Raw genomic sequence first — 22,351 nt, 5'->3', positions numbered from 1 at the left:
CAATATACTCTTTACCCAGAGAATCCATTCAAGTTTTCACTAATTATCCCATAATTATCTCCATAATAAAGAATCTAATCCAGGATCATGTGGTGCACTCAGCTGTTAACCTCCTTTAATTAAAAACAATTACTTAATTTTTACTTGATTTTCTTGATCTTGACCTTTTTTATGAAAATAAGCCAGTTATTTGGTTTTGTCCAATGTTTCCTCATGATTAAGACACAAGTTATATATTTTGGCTGGGATAACACAAATGCTACAGTCTTTTTATTACATAGTTTTGGATAGCATATGGTATCTGTTTTCTCCATTATAGTGGCACTGAACTCTGCTTGCTTAATTAAGATGGTGTCTGTTAGATTTCTCCACTTTAACATTACTATTTTTCCTTTTATAATTCACATTTTGTGAGGAAATACTTATAGGCTATGTAAAATCCCATCCTTTAGCCCACTTTCACCAATAGTTTTAGCATCTCTTGATGCTTAGTGTCTGGATTATTAATAATTATTAGTATTGTTGCAAATGATAATTTTCTAATATTATCATTCCAACTACATGCCTTTTCTATCTATTGACCTATGTAATTATTTTAGTGTGGACTCATGGACTCCTATTTTATTCAATAAGTTCCAATATACTACTATGAATTTATTTCAATGCTCAGATCATCCCAGGTTTGAACAGTAGGAGACCCTTTAAGTGGACTTCTGTGTTCTTTTAACATTTATGCATTCTTTGAGCAGTCATTATTTCTGAGTATATCTTATTTTTTATCAGTCTCAGCCTTGGAATCAGCTATTTCTCCAAGAATCCTGGTTCCTGTTAAGGAAGAGCAGTGTTTAAAAACCTGGGCATTTGGTGTGCTCAGCTAACAAGCATAAATGTGTCACGGCTCCCAAGCCCTTTTAAGAAAAACGTGCACGCACATGCGCGCGCACATACACATACACACACACACAATTACATATACTAGTATATTTGTTTCTAGATCTAGCTCTTTAATGTTGAAAGCCATGAGTTCACATTAGAGTCCATTTCCAACTCTAATATCACACAAGATTTTTCTGGCTTTCTTCCTTTCCATATTTATAAATCCATTCTCTGAGAATAAGATAGTTCCTATTATCAGAATTCCCCGGTGTATGACTAATCTTCTGATCTAGCTAGGCTGCTATGCCACAGGGTGCTGGCTCCCACCTGCTCCAGCCTGGTTATCTGCTCTGTTCTAGTTGGTGCCATCCTCAAGCATGCGCCCTGACGCCCCCACTGGACCTGCCTGCCCACCTTCTTCATGCTGGAGCCACAACCCCTTATCAAACCTCTCTTCTTTCTGCCATCTACCTTATTTGGGCTTACCTAGTGGCTTTTTGACTGAAGAAGAAAGGAAGGAAGATAATACATGTTTTAAAAGAAAGGGATGAAAAATTATAATACCTTTTTAAAATAAGTTCCCTTAGAAGTTTTTAACTTCCTTGTATCAAAAATCTGTTCTTGCACTGATTGGTTTGGCTCAGTGGATAGAGTGTCAGCCTGTGGACTGAAAGGTCCCAGGTTGGATTCAGGTCAAGGGCATGTACCTTGGTTGCGGGCACATCCCCAGTAGGGGATATGCAGGAGCAGCTGATCGATGTTTCTCTCTCATCGATGTTTCTAACTCTCTATCCCTCTCCTTTCCTCTCTGTAAAAATCAATAAAATATATATATTTTTAAAAATCTGTTCTTTTTAAAGAAGGTAGTGATAATAGCTCAGCACAGAGAAACATATTATCTTTAATACAAGTGAAATACTAAATAATTTTCACTACGTGATCTTTTACACAGATTAATAATTGTAATGAACAATTAATTAAATTATTCATTCTGGGAGAGCAGGAACTACATTCTATACTCAATATCTTACTCTAGCAGGTAACAGGCATTTCATACATACTTGTTGAATTAAGTACCTCTCATTCATTAAGAGCTTAAAACTAATGAAATTCATTAACAAAATGAATAGTCTCAACTAGAGGATATAAGACACAAGTTTAAGGGTCAACTTTTCAATATTATAGCTATTCTGCAAAGTGGATAGTAGCTTTTCAACCCTTCCCATAGATGATTCTCGAGATGTTTAAGAGGCCATTACTCTAACTCAGGGGTGGGCAAACTTTTTGACTCGAGGGCCACAATGGGTTCTTAAACTGGACCGGAGGGCCGGAACAAAAGCATGGATGGAGTGTTTGTGTGAACTAATATAAATTCAAAGTAAAGGAGTGGAGGGGAGAGCGAGAGAACCGGATAGAACAGCCGGATCCGGCCCGCGGGCCGTAGTTTGCCCATGGCCGCTCTAACTGCTAAACTCACAATCATGTAATTATTAATTATAAATTATAGTTACATCAAAAGTTCCACCAATCTTCGACAGACTCCAGAATCGATGACTGCTTGAATTTTATCGTTGGGTCCATCAGAGAGATAAGAAAGGGCCCAACACACATCTGCTAATACATCTGAGTCACTGCTAAACAACAATCGTGACAGGACATTTAAGCAAGGTGAAACCTGTTAGGGAAAAAAGAGGCAATATTTAAAATTTTTCTCTACCTAAAAACACGTTTCTTTAGGAAAATATAGAAATTTGTTTTAAAACTAACATTTAATAGTAGAGAAAGTAAACATTCTATTGTTTTAAAATTATGATCAGATATAATCAGTTTGACACTGATTATGACCCCTACTAATCTTATACTGAATAAGATACGTGATAATTTAAGTTTTTTTAAAATAATGAAATACGTATTTGGGATCCTCTGTCTATGTCTAAATCATACACAAACACACCCCAAAAAATGGCACACTAAAACTGAGAGAAGTAAAACTATTCCCATTAAGTTTTTAATGTAATGATCATGGAATATGATCCAACTTAAATGAATCCCACTTTACTTACTACATATACATTATTGGAAGTATGTATAATAATCAGTTAAAAAGTAAAAGTATAAAAAATACAAAAAGAAGTCTGCAGGGTTTTTTAATGGAAGTCACAAATAAACTACATTTCTTAATGTATTGAAAACCTAAATCTTCAATTAAAAGAATATATAAGACAATAGAGATTTTTAATCCTGCCAGCATAAAACTAAAACTAATTAGTTGTGAGGTGAGCAAGTCACTTCATCTCTCAGAGATTCAGTTTTCAAATCTGTGAAACAAAGAGGCTGAATTAGATAAATTCTATGATCCTTCCTCTCAAATTAGAGAGACCTAGGTTCAAACACTATCCATTAGCTGTGTGACCATGGGCAAATAACCCAATATCTCTAAACCCTAAATTCTTCACTTATAAACCAGGATAATACAATATCGTTACATTAGTAAGAATGCATATAGCATCTTAGAACAATGCCTGGCATATAGTAAGCACTGAGATGTTGGGGGTTTTTTATTGCTACACTCAGTATTGATTCTATATTCCTTGGAAGTTGTTTTTTTTTTTTGTTTTTTTTTTTAATCAGCAACCTAACATCTCTTAGTCTCTCTTCTCAATAAGAGTTCTATGTTAAATGCCACAAATAAAAAGTGATGACAGCTTTTTCACATTCTAATAGTTTAGGCTGATGTTTTCTTCACCTCTATTTTAAAGATTGCGAGTACATTCACTATAATCATCTGAAAACACTTATCTTCCCTGCTGGGACCTTCCTGTAAAAATGACCCTAGGACCCAGGAACAGAAATCAGTTCACTTACAAAACAGACATGTTCATCTGTAAGTTAGGAAATAGAATCTGCACAACTGGATCCTACCCCAACAATCATGCCTTCACCCTTGCCAACCACCTCCTCTTCCTTGAACAAAGAAACGTGAGAATCAGTTCTTAAAAGCAACTGTAAACTTTTAAATTAAAAAAACTAGTGTAACTGATATATATCTTTTTACTTATGTGAAAAACAATGAAGTGCTACAGATTTCTATTTTAAGAGAGCAAAATAAATACATTTCTGCTCCACCATCTTCTCACAAACAAGGAAAAGATAGAGCAATACAGGGAATTAGTCAAGTAGATATTACATAATGTTGTAGGCCAGAGGGTTTTAAAGTGGGGTCCATGAACCCCTGAGGGATTCTTGAAACATTTGGGGGTCTTTTATGCCAAAAAATTTTTCACAATTATACTAACACATAACTGGTCTTTTTCATTTTGTTAACATTTGCATTAAAGCAGTGGCTCTCAACCTTCCTAATGCCGCGACCCTTTAATGCAGTTCCTCATGTTGTGGTGGACCCCCAACCATAAAATTATTTTCGTTGCTACTTCATAACTGTAATCTTGCTACTGTTAATGAATCGTAATGTAAATATCTGCGTTTTCCGATGGTCTTAGGCTCTACAGCAGCGGTTCTCAACCTCTGGGTCGTGACCCACAGGTTGAAAACCGCTAGCAGGGTGGCCTAAGACCATCGGAAAACACAGATATTTATATTACGATTCATAACAGTAGCAAGATTACAGTTATGAAGTAGCAACGAAAATAATTTTATGGTTGGGGGTCCACCACAACATGAGGAACTGTATTAAAGGGTCGTGGCATTAGGAAGGTTGAGACCCACTGCATTAAAGGTACAAAAGCAATGGTGGGTAAAACTATCAGCACCTTAGCACAAGTCAAGGTAGTGGTACAAAATGTACCACAGATCTTTGTATTTTTCATCTCCATACATGCAGTTAAAAGAGGGAAAAGTGCCCTAGCTGGTGTTGCTAAGTGGTTAGAGCAGTGGTGGGCAAACTCATTAGTCAAAAGAGCCAAATATCAACAGTACAACGACTGAAATTTCTTTTGAGAACCAAATTTTTTAAACTTAAACTATATAGGTAGGTACAATGTTATTAACTTAATTAGGGTACTCCTAAGCTGACCTTTGCTAAAAACTCAAGGGGCCAAAGAGCCGCATGTGGCTTGCAAGCCGCAGTTTGCCAACCACTGGGTTAGAGCATCAGCCCACACACCAAAGGATCACTTATTGGATTCTGAGGTCAAGGGCATGTACCTGGCTTGCAGGTTCTATCCCAACCCTGGTCAGGGAGCCTGCAGAATGCAACCAATCAATATGTCTCTCTCACATCCACGTTTCTCTTTCTTTCTCTCTTTCTCTCTCTCTTTCTTTCTCTCTCTCCCCCTCCCTCCCTCCCTCCCTCCCTCCCTCCCTCCCTCCCTCCCTTCCTTTCTTTCTCTCTCCCCTCTTCCCTCCCTCCCTTCCACTCTAAAAATCAATGGAAAAAATATCCACTCATCTACTGATGGGCACTTGGACTACTTCCAGATCTTAGCTATTGTAGGTAACACTGCTAAGAACATAGGGGTGCATATATTCCTTGTGGCTGGTGTTTCGGGATTCTTAGGATATAGTCCTAGAAGCGGGATAACTAGGTCAAATGGCAGTTTCATTTTTTATTTTTTCAGGAAACTCCACACTGTTTTTCATAGTGGTTGTACTATTTTGCTAAGTTGAATAAGCCAGTCAGAGAAAGACAAATGCCACATGATCTCACTTATATGTGGAATCTAATGAACAAAAGAAACTGATGAACAAAATAGAACCAGACAAGGAAGCAGGCAATGGGTTGATGAATCTCAAAGGGAGGGTTGGGCAGGAAGAGATTAACCAAAGAATTTACATGCATATATGCATAACCCATGGACACAGACAACAGTCTGGTGACGGCCAGAGGAGGGAGTGAGAGCAGGGAGGAGGGAGTCAATGGGGGGATAACAGGGGATATCTGCAATACTTTCAACAATAAAGATAAACAAAAAAAGAAAAAATATATAATCAAAGCTAATTGTTTAATCTACTTTTTGAGATGAAATGTGGAATTCAAAAGGAGTAAGATGGTATCCCAAAAATTTACCCACATTCTACCTTTCTAACAACATCCTACTGAAGACAATACAACTGGGATTGGGAATTTATAAATAATCTACTATTTTAGCAGGATATTAGTAAATGGAGAAAAGATATTCTAACACATCAACAGTACAATGTAAAAGCACAAGCCACTCTGGACTAGTTACTTTAATTGTATATCAGTGGACCTGAATGAATTACCTTAATCTTGTGTGGGGCTCCAATTTCCTAAACGACAAGAAGTAGACTAGAAGGTTTCTAAAGTCAACTCTAAGGTATGTAAACATCAGTGACAGTGCTTGCCTGGGAAGAGGCAATCATGGGTATGATATGGGTAGAAAGGAAAACTTCCTTTTTACTATATATCTCTTGATTTTGTGTATGTGCAAACATTGTCTAATCAATAAGGAAAATAATTATTAAAATAAAAATAATTTCCATTCAATCTCTAAAAATCTATTAAAAGAATTAAAAGTTTATATAGACAGATTCCTTAATTTGTGTATTTTACTCATACCTTACTAAAGTTTGGAGGAGGGTTTTTGCCTCTACATAAATTTGAGAGGGCCCATACAGCATTTCTGGTTGTTGTAAGTCTGTTTGAATTTGTTAATAACCTGCCAAGGTGAAAAAAAAAAAAAAGGAATTGTCACTTTACTTTCATTTTTCCTCTTTAGCTATTTTCTATCATAACATAAAAATTCTCAATATCTACACTAATAAAAGAGAAACATGCAAATTGACCATCACTCCGCTACGCCCACCAGCCAAACAGGAGGGAATATGCAAATTAGAAGGACAAAGATGGCGGCCGCCCAGCTGCTCCAGGCGCAAAGTGGCCGGCTGGGGAGAGGGAGGGAGGGCGGGGGCAGGGGGTGAAGGGATCTACAGGAGTGGTACTCTGGCCGCAGCGAAGATGAAGACTGCAGACTCCAGAGTCTGCAGCAAAGACAAAGATGGGAGTCTGCAGCGAAGATGGCAGACTCCGGCTGGAGTCTGCAGCAAAGACAAAGACGGCAGACTCTAGCCGGAGTCTGCAGGGAAGACAGCAGACTCTGGCTGGAGTCTGCAGCAAAGATGAAAATGGCAGACTCTGGCCGGAGCCTACAGCAAAGACGAAGAAGGCAGACTCTGGCCAGAGTCTGCAGCAAAGACGAAGAAGGCAGACTCTGGCCGGAGTCTGTGCAGCAAAGGCGAAGAAGGCAGACTCTGGCCGGAGCCTACAGCAAAGACGAAGAAGGCAGACTCTGGCCGGAGTCTGCAGCAAAGACGAAGAAGGCAGACTCTGGCCGGAGCCTACAGCAAAGACGAAGAAGGCAGACTCTGGCCGGAGTCTGCAGCAAAGACGAAGAAGGCAGACTCTGGCCGGAGTCTGCAGCAAAGACGAAGAAGGCAGACTCTGGCCGGAGTCTGTGCAGCAAAGGCGAAGAAGGCAGACTCTGGCCGGAGTCTGTGCAGCAAAGGCGAAGAAGGCAGACTCTGGCCGGAGTCTGTGCAGCAAAGGCGGCAGACTCCGGCTGGAGCAAAGGCCTGGATCCCGAGTGCCGGAGGAAAACCAGTGCTGGAAGCCAAGGGAAGGAAGGCCTGTTGCACGAATCTCTTCGTGCAACGGGCCTCTAGTACTTTATAAGGACTTCAAAATGAGCTGGTAAAATAGGAAAAGGTAGTTTTTCAAATTCATTATATTTCCAGAAACAAAAGTAAACATAGCATAGCTCTATTTTTAAATTTTTGAATCTATGATCTAAGTGGATTCTTACAAGACATAAAACATGTTCAGAATAAATGGTGCCATGGGAAATTAACTTACTTGTCTCTTTATACTTTACAAGGAGTATTAGATTACTTTTTTTAACCATGAATATACATTATACAAATTCAATAAGCAAGGAATGTGGGGTCAAAGTGAATGAAGATAAGGTATTGAGAAGAGATATTGTGTGTGTGTGTGTGTGTGTGTGTATTTTAACAAATTGTCCTTCTTACTATTTTTGATCTCCCAGCTGCTAGAAGTTTAAAAAACAAAACAAAACAAAAAAAAACCCTATTCTGCAGTGACATCAGCAAAAATGGTGGAGAAGGGAACTCTGGGGTCCGTACCCTCCCAGAAATATGGAAAAAAACTTACAAATCCTGTCAAATCAACTTTATCCTAACTCTCAAAGACAGTCAGAAGTTTACAATAACCAAGAAAACTTTTAACCAAGAAAGAGCTGAGATATAGCAGGAGAGCTTTCTAGCAGTATAATTTACCCTTGCCCAATCCCCTCCCCAGTCTGGCAGCAGCCTTGGAAACAAAATCTGGAGTTCCCACTATGAGTTCCTGGAGCTATGGAGCTATGGAGACTTTGGAGCTATGGAGACTTTGTTTTCAAGGAATTGTGCTTGCCTGTTTTGACCTGTCTGGGTGCTCCCTGAATAACTAATGAAAGATACTTGCCTTTGACTAATTGGGTACTCTTTCCTTAAGATCAACAGCTAATTTCTCATAAAAAACCATAGAAGTCAGCCTGGCCAGCATGGCTCAGTGGTTGAGTGTCGACCTATGTATATTCTATTTTTGTAATCCCTATTCTGCAGTGACATCAGCCCAATCCCCAGTGTGGGACGTGCAGGAGGCAGCTGATCAATGATTCTCTCTCATCATTGATGTTTCTATCTCTCTTCCTCTCCCTTCCTCTCTGAAATCAGTAAAAATATATTATAAAACAAAAACCATAGAGGTCAGAGGCAATGCAATTAAATATTTAAAATACTAAAAGAAAAAAACTGTCAACCAAGAATTGCTATCTCCAGCAAAATTATTTTTTAAAAATAAGGACAAAGTAAACGATACCCAGAAAAACAAAAGCTGAAGAAATTCATTACTAGTAGATCTGCTTTACAAGAATAAAAGAAGTTATTTAGGTTGAAATGAAAGGACAATAAACAATAACTCAAAACCATAAGTAGAAATAAAGAACACTGCTAAAAATAATTACATAAATATAAAAGGATGTATTATTATATTTTTGGTTTGTAATTTCTCTTTATTTCTATTCGAATTAAAGACAAATACATAAAGCAATAATTATAAATCTATATTAATGGAACACAATTTATAATGATGTAATTTGTGACAATAACAACTTAAAGAAGGTAGGACAGAGATGTACAGGAGTTTTTATATAATACTAGAGGCCTGGTGCACAAAATTCGTGCATGGGGGGGTCCCTCAGCCAGCCTGCACCCTCTTCAATCCAGGATCCCTCTCACAATCCAGGACCACTGGCTCCTAACCACTCACCTGCCTGCCTGCCTAATGCCCCCAACTGCCCTCCCCTGACAGCCTGGTCACCCCCAACTGCCCTCCCCTGCCAGCCTGGTTGCCCCAAACTGCCCTCCCCTGCCGGCCTGATTACCCCTAACTGCCTCTGCCTTGGCCCCCACCACCATGGCTTTGTCCGGAAGGAAGTCAGACATCCGGAAGATGGCTGGTCGACCCAGTCTAATTAGCATATTACCCTTTTATTAGTATAGATAGATTATATAGGATAGGATTGCTTAAATGGGGGGGGCCCTTTTTCAGCAAGAAGAGATGCTCTTGCCAGACAAAAATACATAACCCCTATATCTGAACTGATAGCCAGCCATATGCACTATACTGCCAAACCGGTTATTAAAAAATTGAACCACTTTCTTACACCTTACACCAAACAGCTGTTGCCCTTAAACCCCTCCTCAGCCCCCACCTTAGGTTCTGCCTTCACAGTTCACCCAGATTAGGTTCTGATTGGTCAATTTCTATGCCAGTCAGAGTCAAAAGCTCCGCCTCCTAGGCAGCCATTGGCTCCTCGCAGTTCACCCAGATTTGGTTCTGATTGGTTGGTTTCTATGCCAGTCAGCATCAAAAGCTCTGCCTCCTAGACAGCCATTGGCTCCTCTGGGAAATCCAGAATGGCCCTGCTTTCATGTCAGCCCTTCAGTCACACCCCCAGTCCACTACCAGGTGTATCTCTGGCTGCTCTAAGAAGCGGAACCTCAGGTCTGTGCTGGTGGCAATTTTGAATTCTCATCCCTGACCTAAGCTTCTTACAGTGTGAGCTCTGTGAAGGCAAGCATTTGTCTTGTTCATTCTCAGTTCACTCATAGACTTTACCTGTGTCTATGCAGCTATGCTAACACCACATGGTGACCAGTCGAACGGTCATTTCAGTCATCACAGTCACTGCCTTTATATATATATATTGAGACTAAGTTGGTATTAATTCAAACAAAGTTGTTATAAGTTTAAAATGTTAATTATACTTCCCAGATTAACCATTAAGAAAATAACCAAAGTCCTAGCCAGTATGGTTTAGTTGAAGTGTCCTTCCTATGCACCAAAGGCTCCAGGGTTCAATTCCCAGTAAGGTACATATCCAGATTTTGGGTTGGATCCCCAGTCAGGGCACTTACATAAGGCAACCGGTCAATGTATCTCTCTCTCTCTCTCTCTCTCTCTCTCTCTCTCTCTCTCTCTCTCCCCCCCCCCCTTCATTCCACTCTGGAACCAATGAAAAACATATCCTCGGGTGAGAATTTTAAAAATGAAGGAAAAAAAACAAAAATTATACGGAAAGAGAAAAGAGAAGATAATCCACACAGTATATTAAAAATAAATCCAATTAAACCAAAGGAAGGTAATAAGGAATTGAGGGGAAAAAAGATATAAGACATATAGAAAACAAAAAAAATGACAGAAATCCTTCCTCATAAGGATTTACATTGAATATAAATGGGTTAAACACTCAAATTAAGTCACACTGCCAGAATGCATTTTTTTTTAAAATTAACAAATAAAAATCCATGGGTCATCTATAATACACTCTACATGACACTCCAGATTCTAAGACACAATAGGTTGAAAATGAAAGGATAGGAAAAGATATCTCATGCAAACAATAACTTAAACCTAGTGTAGCTATACTAATATCAGACAAATTAAGTAAAAAACTGTTTTAAGAAACAAATAACATTATCTATATATATAAAAGCCTAAGTGACTATCCAACCGTTCGACCGTTCAACCGGTAGCTATGACGTGCAATGACCACCAGGGGGCATATGCTCAAAGCAGGAGCTGTCAAGCTGCGGTGACTTGGAAGCTATGATTCTCAGGTGACACACCCGGAACCAGTGAGGAGGGAGCCCGATTCTGGGGTTGCGTCACCCGAGAACCAGCCTCTCGCAATCCAGGACCCCTTGGAGGATGTCAGAGAGCCAGTTTTGGTCCGATCCCCACAGGACAGACTGAGGGACCCACCCAGTGCATGAATCCATGCACCAGGCCTGTAGTAAATTGATAAAAAAGTCAATCCATCATGAAGATATAAAACATAAACTTATAAAATCTTACAATAATGCAAAATATACGAAACAAAAATTGACAGAATTGAAGGGAGAAATAGATAGTTGTACAATTATAGTTAGAGACTTCAATATACTGTTAATAATTATAGAACACCTATATAAAAGATCAATAAGAAAATAGAGGGCTTCAATAACACTGTAAGCCTACTAAATATAACAGAACTTATACAACCCTCCACTCAATAACAGCAGAATAGACTCTATTCTTCTGAAGTGCATGTAGAACATTCTCCAAGATACACCATCTTTTAGCTGATAAAGCAAACCTGATATATTTTAAAAGACTGAAATCATACAAACTATATTCTTTGACTACAAGGAATGAAACTAAAAATCACTAATAGAAGGAAAACCAAAAAAATCATAAAAATGTGGAAATTAAGTAACATACTCTTAAACAATGAGACAAAAAATTCACAATATTATAAAATACTTTGAGATAAATTATAATGAAAACACAACATACAGAATTCAGTGGAAGCAATGCTCAGAGTGAAATTTATAACTGTAAACATCTACATTAAAAATGATTTAAAATTAATAATCTAAGCCCTCATCTTAAGAAACTAAAAAAATTGGAACAATAAAATGAAGTATTCCTGTACATTAAAAGATTTCTCATTTTCATGGATGAAAGACTTAATATTGTTAAGATAGCAATTCTCCCCAAAGTAATCTATAGTTTCAATGCAATCCTTAATGAAAATGACAATTGCCTTTTTGTAAATACTGAAAAGTCAATCCTCAAATTCATATGGAATTGCAAGGATCACTAAATAGCTAAAACAGTCTTGAAAAAGAAAAAAAAAATTTTTAAGCACTCACACCTGCTTTTTTTCTATGAACATTTCAAAATCAAATATAAAAACATGACATTCTAAATACACCATCTGTTCATGTATTAAAGATTTCCTGCTTTAGCAACATTTAAATTTTTACTGTATTAAAAACTACTACAAAAAATACAAAAGATGAATAAAACCAAGAGCTGGTTCTTTGAAAGGATAAACAAGATTGATGAACCTCTAGCCAGGCTCACCAAGAAACAAAGAGAGAGGACCCAAATAAACAAAATCAGAAATGAAAGAGGTGAAGTAACAACAGACCCCACAGAAATACCAAGGATTGTAAAAAAAAAAAATACTACTAACAACTCTACTCCAACAAACTGGACAACCTAGACTAAATGGACATATTCTTAGAAAAATACAAACTTCCAAAACTCAATCAGGAAGAATAAAAAAACCTGAATAGGCAGATTACTGATGAAATTGAAGCAGTAATCAAAAATCTTCCAGCAAACAAACCGCTGGTCTGGAAGGCTTTACAGGGGAGTTCTACCACACATTAAAAGAAAAACTAAAACCTATCCTCCTCAGACTATTCCAAAAAATTCAAGAGGAAGGCACACTTCCAAGCTCTATGAAGCCAGCATCACCCTGATTCCAAAACCAGATAAAGACAACACAATGAAAGAGAACTACAGGCCAATATCCCTGGTAAACATAGACGCTAAAATCCTCAACAAAATTCTAGCAAATCGGATCCAGCATTACATTAGAAAGATCACACAGCATGACCAAGTGGGATTTATTCCAGGGATGCGAGGATGGTACAATATCCACAAATCAATAAATGTGATACATCACATAAACAAATTTAAAGACAAAAATCACATAATCATATCAATCGATGCAGAAAAAGCATCTGACAAAATCCAACACCCTTTCTTGATAAAAACTCTCAGCAAAGTGTGAATAGAGGGATCATACCTCAACATAATAAAAGCCTTACATGACAAACCTACAGCCAACATCATACTCAATGGGCATAAACTAAAACCATTTCCCCTAAGAACAGGAACGCCCACTGTCACCACTGCTGTTCGACATAATACTAGAAGTGCTAGCCATAGCCATCAGACAAGAAGAAGAAATAAAAGGCATCTAAATTTGAAAAGAAGTAAAACTGTCATTATTCGCAGATGACATGATATTGTACATAGAAAACCCTAAAGACTCCTTCAAAAAACTACTAGACTTAATAAATGAATTCGGCAATGTAGCAGGATACAAAATTAACACCCAGAAATCTATGGATTTTTATACACCAGCTAGAGGCCCAGTGGGATCGGGCCTAAACGGGCAGTCGGACATCCCTCTCACAATCCAGGACTGCTGGCTCCCAACTGCTCGCCTGCCTGCCTTCCTGATTGCCCCTAACCACTTCTGCCTGCCAGCGTGATCACCCCCTAACCACTCCCCTGCCAGCCTGATTGATGCCTAACTGCTCCCCTGCCAACCTGTTTGCCCCTAACTGCCCTCCCCTGAAGGCCTGGTCACCCCTAACTGCCCTCCCCTGCAGGCCTAATCCCCCCCAAATGCTCTCCCCTGCAGGCCTGGGTCCCCCCAACAGCCCTCCCCTGCAGGCCTGGTCACTCCTAACTGCCCTCCCCTGCAGGCCTGGTCCCCCCCAACTGCTCTCCCCTGCAGTCCTGGGTCCCCCCCAACAGCCCTCCCCTGCAGGCGTGGTCACTCCTAACTGCCCTCCCCTGCAGGCCTAATCCCCCCCAAATGCTCTCCCTTGCAGGCCTGGGTCTCCCCCAACAGCCCTCCCCTGCAGGCCTGGTCCCCCCCAACTGCTCTCCCCTGCAGGCCTGGGTCCCTCCCAACTGCCTTTCCCTGCAGGCCTGGTCACCCCCAACTTCCCTTCTCTGCCAGCTTGGTTACCCCTAACTGCCCTCCCCTGCAGGCTTGATCGCCCCCAACTGCCCTCCCTTGCAGGCCTGGTCCCTCCCAACTGCCCTCTCCTGCTGGCCTGATCGCCCACAACTGCCCTCCCTTCCAGGCCTGGTCCACACCAACTGCCCTCTCCTGCTGGCCATCTTGTGGTGGCCATTTTGTATCCACATGGGGGCAGGATCTTTGACCACATGGGGGCAACCATCTTGTGTGTTGGAGTGATGGTCAATCTGCATATTACTCTTTTATTAGATAGGATTAGAGGCCTGGTGCATAGGTGGGGGCCAGCTGGTTTGCCCTGAAGGGTGTCCCAGATCAGGATGGGGGTTTCCTTGGGGCGTGAGGCGGCCTGGGCGAGGGGCCTGTGGTGGTTTGCAGGCCAGCCATGCACCCTGGCGACCCAAGTGGAGGCCCTGGTATCTGGGGTTTATTTATCTTCTACAATTGAAACTTAGTAGCCTGGAGTGGAGCCAAGCCTTCTGCTTGCTCTGTGGCGGCAGCCATTTTTGGGAGATTTATGTATCTTCTATAATTGAAACTTTGTAGCCTTAAGTGGAGGCCTGGGCCAGCCAGGGTGTGTGGAAAGCTTGGCTTCCTCCATCACCGGGGGCAACCCTAGCCTCCTGCTCTTTCCAGCTCCGTGGCTGCCGCCATTTCTGTTTGGATTTATGTATCTTCTATCATTGAAACTTTGTAGCCTTGAGTGGAGGCCTAGGCCGGCAAGGGCAGGTGGAAAGCTTGGCTTCCTCCATTGCCAGGGAAACCCAAGCCTCCCTCCTGCTCTCTGTGGCCATAGCCATCTTGGTTGGGTTTCTTTGCATATTTGCTCCTGATTGGCTTGTGGGCGTGGCTTGTGGGTGTAGCGGGGTAATGGTTAATTTGCATATTACTCTTTTATTATATAGGATAATGAACTCACAGAAAGAAAAACTAAAAAAAAAAAAATCCCATTTACCATGGCACCAAAAATATTAAGATACCTAGGAATAAACTTAACTAAGGAGGTAAAAGACCTTACTCGGAAAACTACAAGACATTGAAAATAGATATAGAGGAAGACATAAACAAATGAAAGAGCATACTGTGTTCATGGATTGGTAGAATCAACATCACTAAAATGTCCATGCTTCCCAAAGCAATTCATAGATTCAATGCAATCCCTATTAAAATACCAACGGCATATTTCACAGACCTAGAAGAAACTCTCTAAAAATTTATCTGGAATAAAAAAATACCCCAAATAGCCACAGCAATCCTGAGAAAGAAGAACAAAGTTGGAGGGATCACAATACCAGATATCAAGCTATATTACAAAGCCACTGTTCTCAAAACTGCCTGGTACTGACAGAAGAACAGACATATACTAGCAGACCAATGGAACAGAACAGAGAACCCAGAAATTGACCTAAGCCAATATGCTCAATTAATATTTAACAAAGGAGGCAAGAGCACATAATGGAGTCAAGACAGTCTCTTCAATAAATGGGGCTAGGAAAACTGGTCAGATACATGCAAAAAAATGAAACTAGATCACAACTTATACCATACAAAAATATAAACTCAAAATGGTTAAAGGACTTAAATGTAAGACAGGAAACCGTAAAAATCTTAGAAGAATCCAAAGGCAGCAAAATATCAGACAAGGGGCCAAAGAGCCGCATGTGGCTCGCAAGCCGCAGTTTGCCAACCACTGTCCTAGGGCAATGAAAAATAAACAGAAAATAAACAAATGGGACTACATCAAAATAAAAAGCTTCTGCACAGCAAAAGAAACCATCATCAAAACAACAAGAAAGCCCACTGCATGGGAGAACATATTTGTCAATGCTATCTCAGATAGAGGATGAATCTCCAAAATTTACAGGGAACTCATACAACTTAACAAAAGGCAGATAAACAATCTAATCAAAAAATGGGCAAAGGATCTAAGTAGACACTTTTTGAAAGAGGACATATAGAAGACCAAAGGGCATATGAAAACATGCTCAGAGTCACTAATCATCTGAGAGATGCAAATCAAAACAACAATGAGGTACCATCTCACACCTATCAGAGTGGATATCATCAACAAATCAACAAACGACAAGTGCTGGCGAGGATGTAGAGAAAAAGGAACCCTTGTGCACTGATGGTGGGAATGCAGACCGGTGCAGCCACTGTGGAAAACTGTATGGAGATTCCTCAAAAAATTAAAAAGGGAACTCCCATTCGACCCAGTAATCTCACTTCTGGGAATATATCCCAAGAAACCAGAAACACCAATCAGAAAGGACATATTGCACCCCTATGTTCATAGCAGCACAATTTATAATAGCTAAGATTTGGAAACAGCCTAAGTGCCCATCAGCAGATGAGTGGATTAAGAAGCAGTGATATGCCCAGCCGGCATGGCTCAGTGGCTGAGCATCGACCTATGAAATAGGAGGTCAAGGTTCAGTTCCCGGTCGGAGCACATACCCAGGTTGCAGGCTGGATTCCCAGTGGGAGGCATGCAGGAGGCAGCCAATCAATGATTCTCTATCATCGTTGATATTTCCCTCTCTCTCCCTCTCCCTTCGTCTCTCTCTAAAATCGATATATATATATATTTGTAATACACACAATTGTTTAATCCTTAAAGCACCAGGTAAAAAAGCATCTCGTTTTTTCCCCAGAAATCAATAAGAAAATTATAGTATTGGCCAATGTTTACTAGACACTAGTAATGTTATTTTTAAATAATGTCATTAATATCCAGTCAAATCAGATTCACATCAACAGGAAGATTCAGACTAATCTGTTATATTTTAATCATCAGATAAAACTCAATCTTAGGTGATTGGCTATGATTTGACCAAGTACCAAGCATATCTATATATATAAAAGCCTAAGTGACAGTTACAACCGAATGACTGGAACGACTGGTTGACCAGACGCTATGACGTGCACTGACCACCAGGGGACAGATGCTCAATGTAGGAGCTGCCCCCTGGTGGTCAGTGTGCTCCCACAGCCATCCTCCCACAGTCCCTCCCCCCGGGCCCTAATTGGGTGGCCAGCTGGCCAACCTCCCAGGGTCTCACCCCCCGCCAGCTGGCCCCCCCGATAGGCCTCGACTGCCAGCCAGACCGAGGGACCCCACCCATGCACAAATTTGTGCACCAGGCCTCTAGTTTTAAAATAAAATTTAAAAATGTAGACTTATTATTTTTCTCCCTCGGAAAAATTCTGCTTTCAATGCATTTTAAAAATATATTAGGAAAAGCTAAGAAAGAGAATTATGAAAACATGTTCTTTACTGAAACCAGTTCTGCCAAGGAATATACAAATGTAAATGTTATACCTTTATCACTTTTAAGGTTAAAAAAATGTTTTAGTTGCTGCAGGAAGTGGAAGGTGGGCTAGGACATAGGCTAAAGAAATAATTTCATTTATACTGAAGTTGTAGTCAAGAATTATTGGTTTAAGTTCATAAGATTATCATTTTTGTGTGCATTGCTATTTTAGAACTACTACTAAAAATAACTTATCAAGATTTTCCTCATGACAGTGGCTGAGTTATGTTTGCAGGTGATGAGGCAAACATTTGGAAGCATGCTGCAGTTTCTTGACCCATGTAATCTCCTCTCGGGGAGCAGATGCTGTGGGGAAGTGCTGCTCATAAATGGAAGGCACATCGTTAGCCAGATGTTCAGTTAAGGCAGTCTCAACACTGAACCTGGTGTGGGAGCACACAGCTGGCTTGCTCTGTAACCTGTGCTTCCATACTTAACCCCCTTAGAGGGTTCAGGCTGGATGGGACTGAGAAATCTGTCCTCAGTTTGTCACTTTCCTTATCATTTACAAATGGTTAAATTACACAGATGTTCCTGAAGTATTCTGTGTTAGAGACGATGCCAATTTTAAGCAAACTGTCTTAGCTCCACATTGAGAAACCGACTCCCACTTCCATATGCACCAGTGAGCTCCTCCTCAACATGCTCATCTGTCTGTGCACTGACACGATTAAGTTAAAACAGAGAGAGGGCTGGGTTCCCTGGGCTCTTCCAGAAATTCGGACGCCCCAGCCCGAAGCTGAAAGACCACTTTTCCGCTGCTGCATCCCGAATGTCTCTTCACAGAGTGTGCTCACTGGTATCTAGTGCTACTGAATTCAATGAGTATTACACAGAAACAGACGAAAGGAAAAAAGGTTTCATGGCTCACTAATTTTAAGAAATGCTGGGTTAAACAAAGTTAAACAGGTTTCTTTATAGCAGGATTTTCAGAGACTAATATTCAAATGAGCATCATTAAACTACAGAAGGAAGATATAAAATTCAGCATTTTCCAAAACTACCTGGTTAATTAATCATGTAATAAAAGTGTTACTGTCCATTTTGCAAGGGAGAGGTTTGATGTTCGATCTAATTGGTGACATGAAAGCTGGGCATAGATCCGATATTAGATATTTATACAGGAAGTGTGTAGTCTTTGGAGATCCATTACTTTCACTGCATTGACATGTTACCTGTTTCCCATTATGAAAATATGCTTACTTTTCCTTATGAATTTATTAAAATTGCTATAAATTTAATAGACCAATATTCTGTCATTATTAGATCTTGCAAACCTTGTGGTAGACATCTTAGGTTTAATTTTGTTTGGTTTTGGAGTTTAGTCTGGAAAACTCTTTTTCTTTAAGGAGTTACCCCAATCTCATTCTGTGTGGTATTGACAAATTTTGGACAAGAATAGTAGCAAATATTGATGGATTACTTATTTGATGCCAGCACTGTTCTAACCACAGTACTAAGGATTAGGTCCCACTGTTATCTCTGTTTTCGTTTTGTCACAGTTATACTGTGTAACAAACACTCAATGAGCAAAACTCATTGGCACAAATCTGCAAATTGCGTAGTTTACACTGGTCTTAGCTGGGTTTGCTCTGTATTTGAAGCCAGCTGGAAAGTCAGCTATGGTTTGGCTTTGCTGATCTTGTCTGAGCTCTCCTGTGTCCATGACTTTGGCTGGGACAAATGGGCTGATTGGCTTTGTTCCACAGAAATCTCTCCCTGACAGTTTAAACTGAGCTTGCCCTTATGGTGGTATCAGAGTTCTGAGAGAAAAAGAGCAGAAATGCTTACGCTTTCTTGAAGACTGGGCTTAGAACTACCATCAAACCACTTCTACCACATTCTATTGACCAAAGCAAGTCTGAAGCCTAGCCTGGAATCGAGGGATGGGGAAATACTAGTAGACTCCACCACTGCACAAAAAGAGTTGCAAAATTACATTGCAATTGGTTGGAGACAGGAGCAGGGAGAACTGGAATCATTTATTGCAACCAATCTATCAGAATCTCCATTTCACATGTGAGAAAACTGAAATGCAATGAGATGAAGTCACCTGCCTCGAAGGTGGACCTGTACCCTTTAACTGGCCTACAGTGAAGTTGACTTCGCAGGGCCCTGTCCTTTTTCTAGCCCTTGGACATGTGGATAATGGTTTATTTTCTTTTTTTTAATTTAATAAATTTTTATTGTTCAGATTATTACAATTGTTCCTCTTTTTTCCCCCCATAGCTCCCCTCCACCTGGTCTGCACACCCTCTCTGACCTAACCCCCCCACACTGTCCTCATCCATAGGTGTGCAATTTTTGTCCAGTCTCTTCCCGCACCCCCGACACCCCTTTCCCCACCCCCCCCCCGAGAATTGTCAGTCCACTCCCTTTCTATGCCCCTGATTCTATTATATTCACAAGTTTATTCTGTTCATCAGATTTTTTATTCACTTGATTTTTAGATTCACTTGTTGATAGATTATGTATTTGTTGTTCATAGTTTTTATCTTTACCTTTTTCTTCTTGATCTTCTTAAAGAATACCTTTCAGCATCTCATATAATACTGGTTTGGCGGTGATGAACTCCTTTAGCTTTTTATCTGTGAAGCTCTTTATCTGACCTTCAATTCTGAATGATAGCTTTGCTGGGTAGAGTAATCTTGGTTGTAGGTTCTTGCTATTCATCACTTTGAATATTTCTTGCCACTCCCTTCTGGCCTGCATAGCTTCTGTTGAGAAATCAGCTGGCAATCGTATGGGTGCTCCCTTGTAGGTAATTAACTGTTTTTCTCTTGCTGCTTTTAATATTCTCTGTCTTTTGCTCTTGTCATTTTAATGATGATGTGTCTTGGTGTGGTCCTCTTTGGATTCCTTTTGTTTGGGGTTCTGTGCGCTTCCTGGACTTGTACGTCTATTTCTTTCACCAGGTGGGGGGAAGTTTTCAGTCATTATTTCTTCAAATAGGTTTTCAGTATGTTGCTCTCTCTCTTCTTCTGGCACCCCCAAAATTCTGATGTTGGTATGCTTGAGGTTGTCCCAGAGGCTCCTTACACTATCTTCAAATTTTTGGATTCTTTTTTTCTTTTGCTTTTTCAGTTGAGTGTTTTTTGCTTCTTTGTATTTCAAATCTTTGACTTGATTCTTGCGGTCCTCTAGTCTGCTGTTAGGTCTCTGTATAATATTTTTTATTTCAGTCAGTGTATGTTTAATTTCTAGTTGGTCTTTTCTCATATCCTCGAGGGTCTTGCTAAATTTATCGGCCTTTTCTAGAAAATTCTTGAAAAACCTTATAGCCATGGTTTCAAACTCTATATCCAGTCGTTTGCTTTCCTCCATTTCTTTTGTTTGTGATCTGTTTCTTTGTCTCCGCATTTTCGCTGCTTCCCTGAGTTGATACAGTAGCTTTGTGTGCTAGGTGTCCTATAGGGCCCAGTTGCTCAGCCTCCCCAGTTACCTGAGGTGGACACTCTTGGTGCACCCCTTTGTGGACTGTGTGCACAGCCTTGTTGTAGTTAAGTTTTGATTGTTGTTGGTATCACTGGGAGGAACTGACCTCCAGGCCAATTGGCTGTGAGGATCAGTTGTGTCTACGCTGGGAGAACTTCTGTGCTGGAGACACCCTTATGAGACAAGACTTACAAAATTACAAAAGCCTCTGTGCTCAGCTTGGATGGGGTGGAGTCTCAGGGCGAAGCAGACAGCCTTGGCTTCCCATTAGCCCTGCCCTATGAGGCCTCTGGGTCTCAGTGTCCCTTGGTAATCGCTGCAAGCACCTCTGAGAGAAAGCCGCCCTTGAGTTTCACCCGCTGCCAGACAGTCCAGTTTCTCCCAGAATGAGTCTGGGTTCCCAGAGTCTCGCCTGTAACTGAAGTTCAGCACAGTCGGGAGCTTCCGTCTCCCTCCTGCTTGAGAAAGCCAGCCACGCACTCAGCCGCCAGTCCTCTCCACATGCGCGTCTCCATACCTCAGGCTTTTGCAGCTCCTCTGAGTCTCTGTGTGCTTTCCTCTTTTCCTCTAGTTGTAAAATTTCCACTCAGCCAGCTTTCCTGTGGTTCTGGATGATGTCCGTTTTGTCTTTTAGTTGTAGTTTTGAAACTGTTGTGCGAGTCAGAAGTTTAGGTGTTTACGTATGCTGCCATCTTGGTTTCTTTCCCAATAAAAATATATTTTTTTTAAGAAAACTGTTGCCCTAACTGGTTTGGCTCAGTGGATAGAGCATCGGCCTGTGGACTCAAGGGTCCCAGGTTCGATTCTGGTCAAGGGCATGTACCTTGGTTGCGGGCACATCCCCAGTAGGGGGCGTACAGGAGGCAGCTGATCGATGTTTCTAACTCCCTATCCCTCTCCCTTCCTCTCTGTAATAAATCAATAAAATATATATTTTTAAAAACTGTTACATCTACACAATGGAATACTACGCTGCTATAAAAAAGAAGGAACTTTTACCATTTGCAACAACATGGATGGACCTGGAGAGCATTATGCTAAGCAAAATAAGCTAATCAGAGAAAGATAAATATCACATGCTCTCACTCATATGTGGGATATAATGAACAACATAAACTGTAGAACAAAAATAGATCCAGAGACTAAGAAACACTGAACAGACCATCCAACCTCAGAGAGAAGGCGGGGCAGTGGGGTAAGAGATATTAGCATAACCAATGGTCATAGACACTGAGGCAGTGGGAGGCTTGTCCTAGAGGGCAGGTGTGGTGGGGGGAGAGGGGTAAATCGGAGAAAAGGGAAACATATGTAATACTTTACACAATAAAAAAAAGAAACAAACAAAATAAAATAAAAATACTACTACATACCCTTTTTTTGTAGAGTAATTATTTAACACAGTAAGCATCAAGTACGCAATGACCACTGTGAAGTACGGATTAAGAAAACATACTAGTAAAACATACGATACAACAGAAAAACTTTTTCTAATGCTTTCAAGCTATTACAGGCATGGCTAAACACAGTCAAATTTAAAAACATTACTTAAAAACTTAATTATAAGTACATAAA

The 22,351-nt window shown here is 40.4% G+C and overlaps 1 protein-coding gene across 3 annotated transcripts in view; it reads right to left on the bottom strand.

Moving 5' to 3' along the window:
• Positions 1-22,351, bottom strand: part of KPNA5 (karyopherin subunit alpha 5) — a 52,125-nt gene that overhangs the window by 11,299 nt on the left and 18,475 nt on the right. For 2 of the 3 annotated variants that reach the window (XM_080664476.1, XM_080664477.1), the window contains exons 8-9: positions 6,416-6,515; positions 2,388-2,551 (exon numbers count right to left, since the gene is read on the bottom strand). In XM_080664476.1, coding sequence (XP_080520602.1) covers positions 2,388-2,551; positions 6,416-6,515 — 264 coding nt within the window. The remainder of the gene's footprint in view (positions 1-2,387; positions 2,552-6,415; positions 6,516-22,351) is intronic. The other variant, XM_080664478.1, reaches the window with a different exon arrangement.

Source organism: Plecotus auritus, assembly GCF_963455305.1.
Source record: "Plecotus auritus genome assembly, chromosome: 4".
In the NCBI taxonomy this organism is placed as follows: domain Eukaryota; kingdom Metazoa; phylum Chordata; class Mammalia; order Chiroptera; family Vespertilionidae; genus Plecotus; species Plecotus auritus.
Note: the sequence above shows the minus strand (reverse complement) of the source record. Positions and strands in the feature narration are given on the sequence as shown.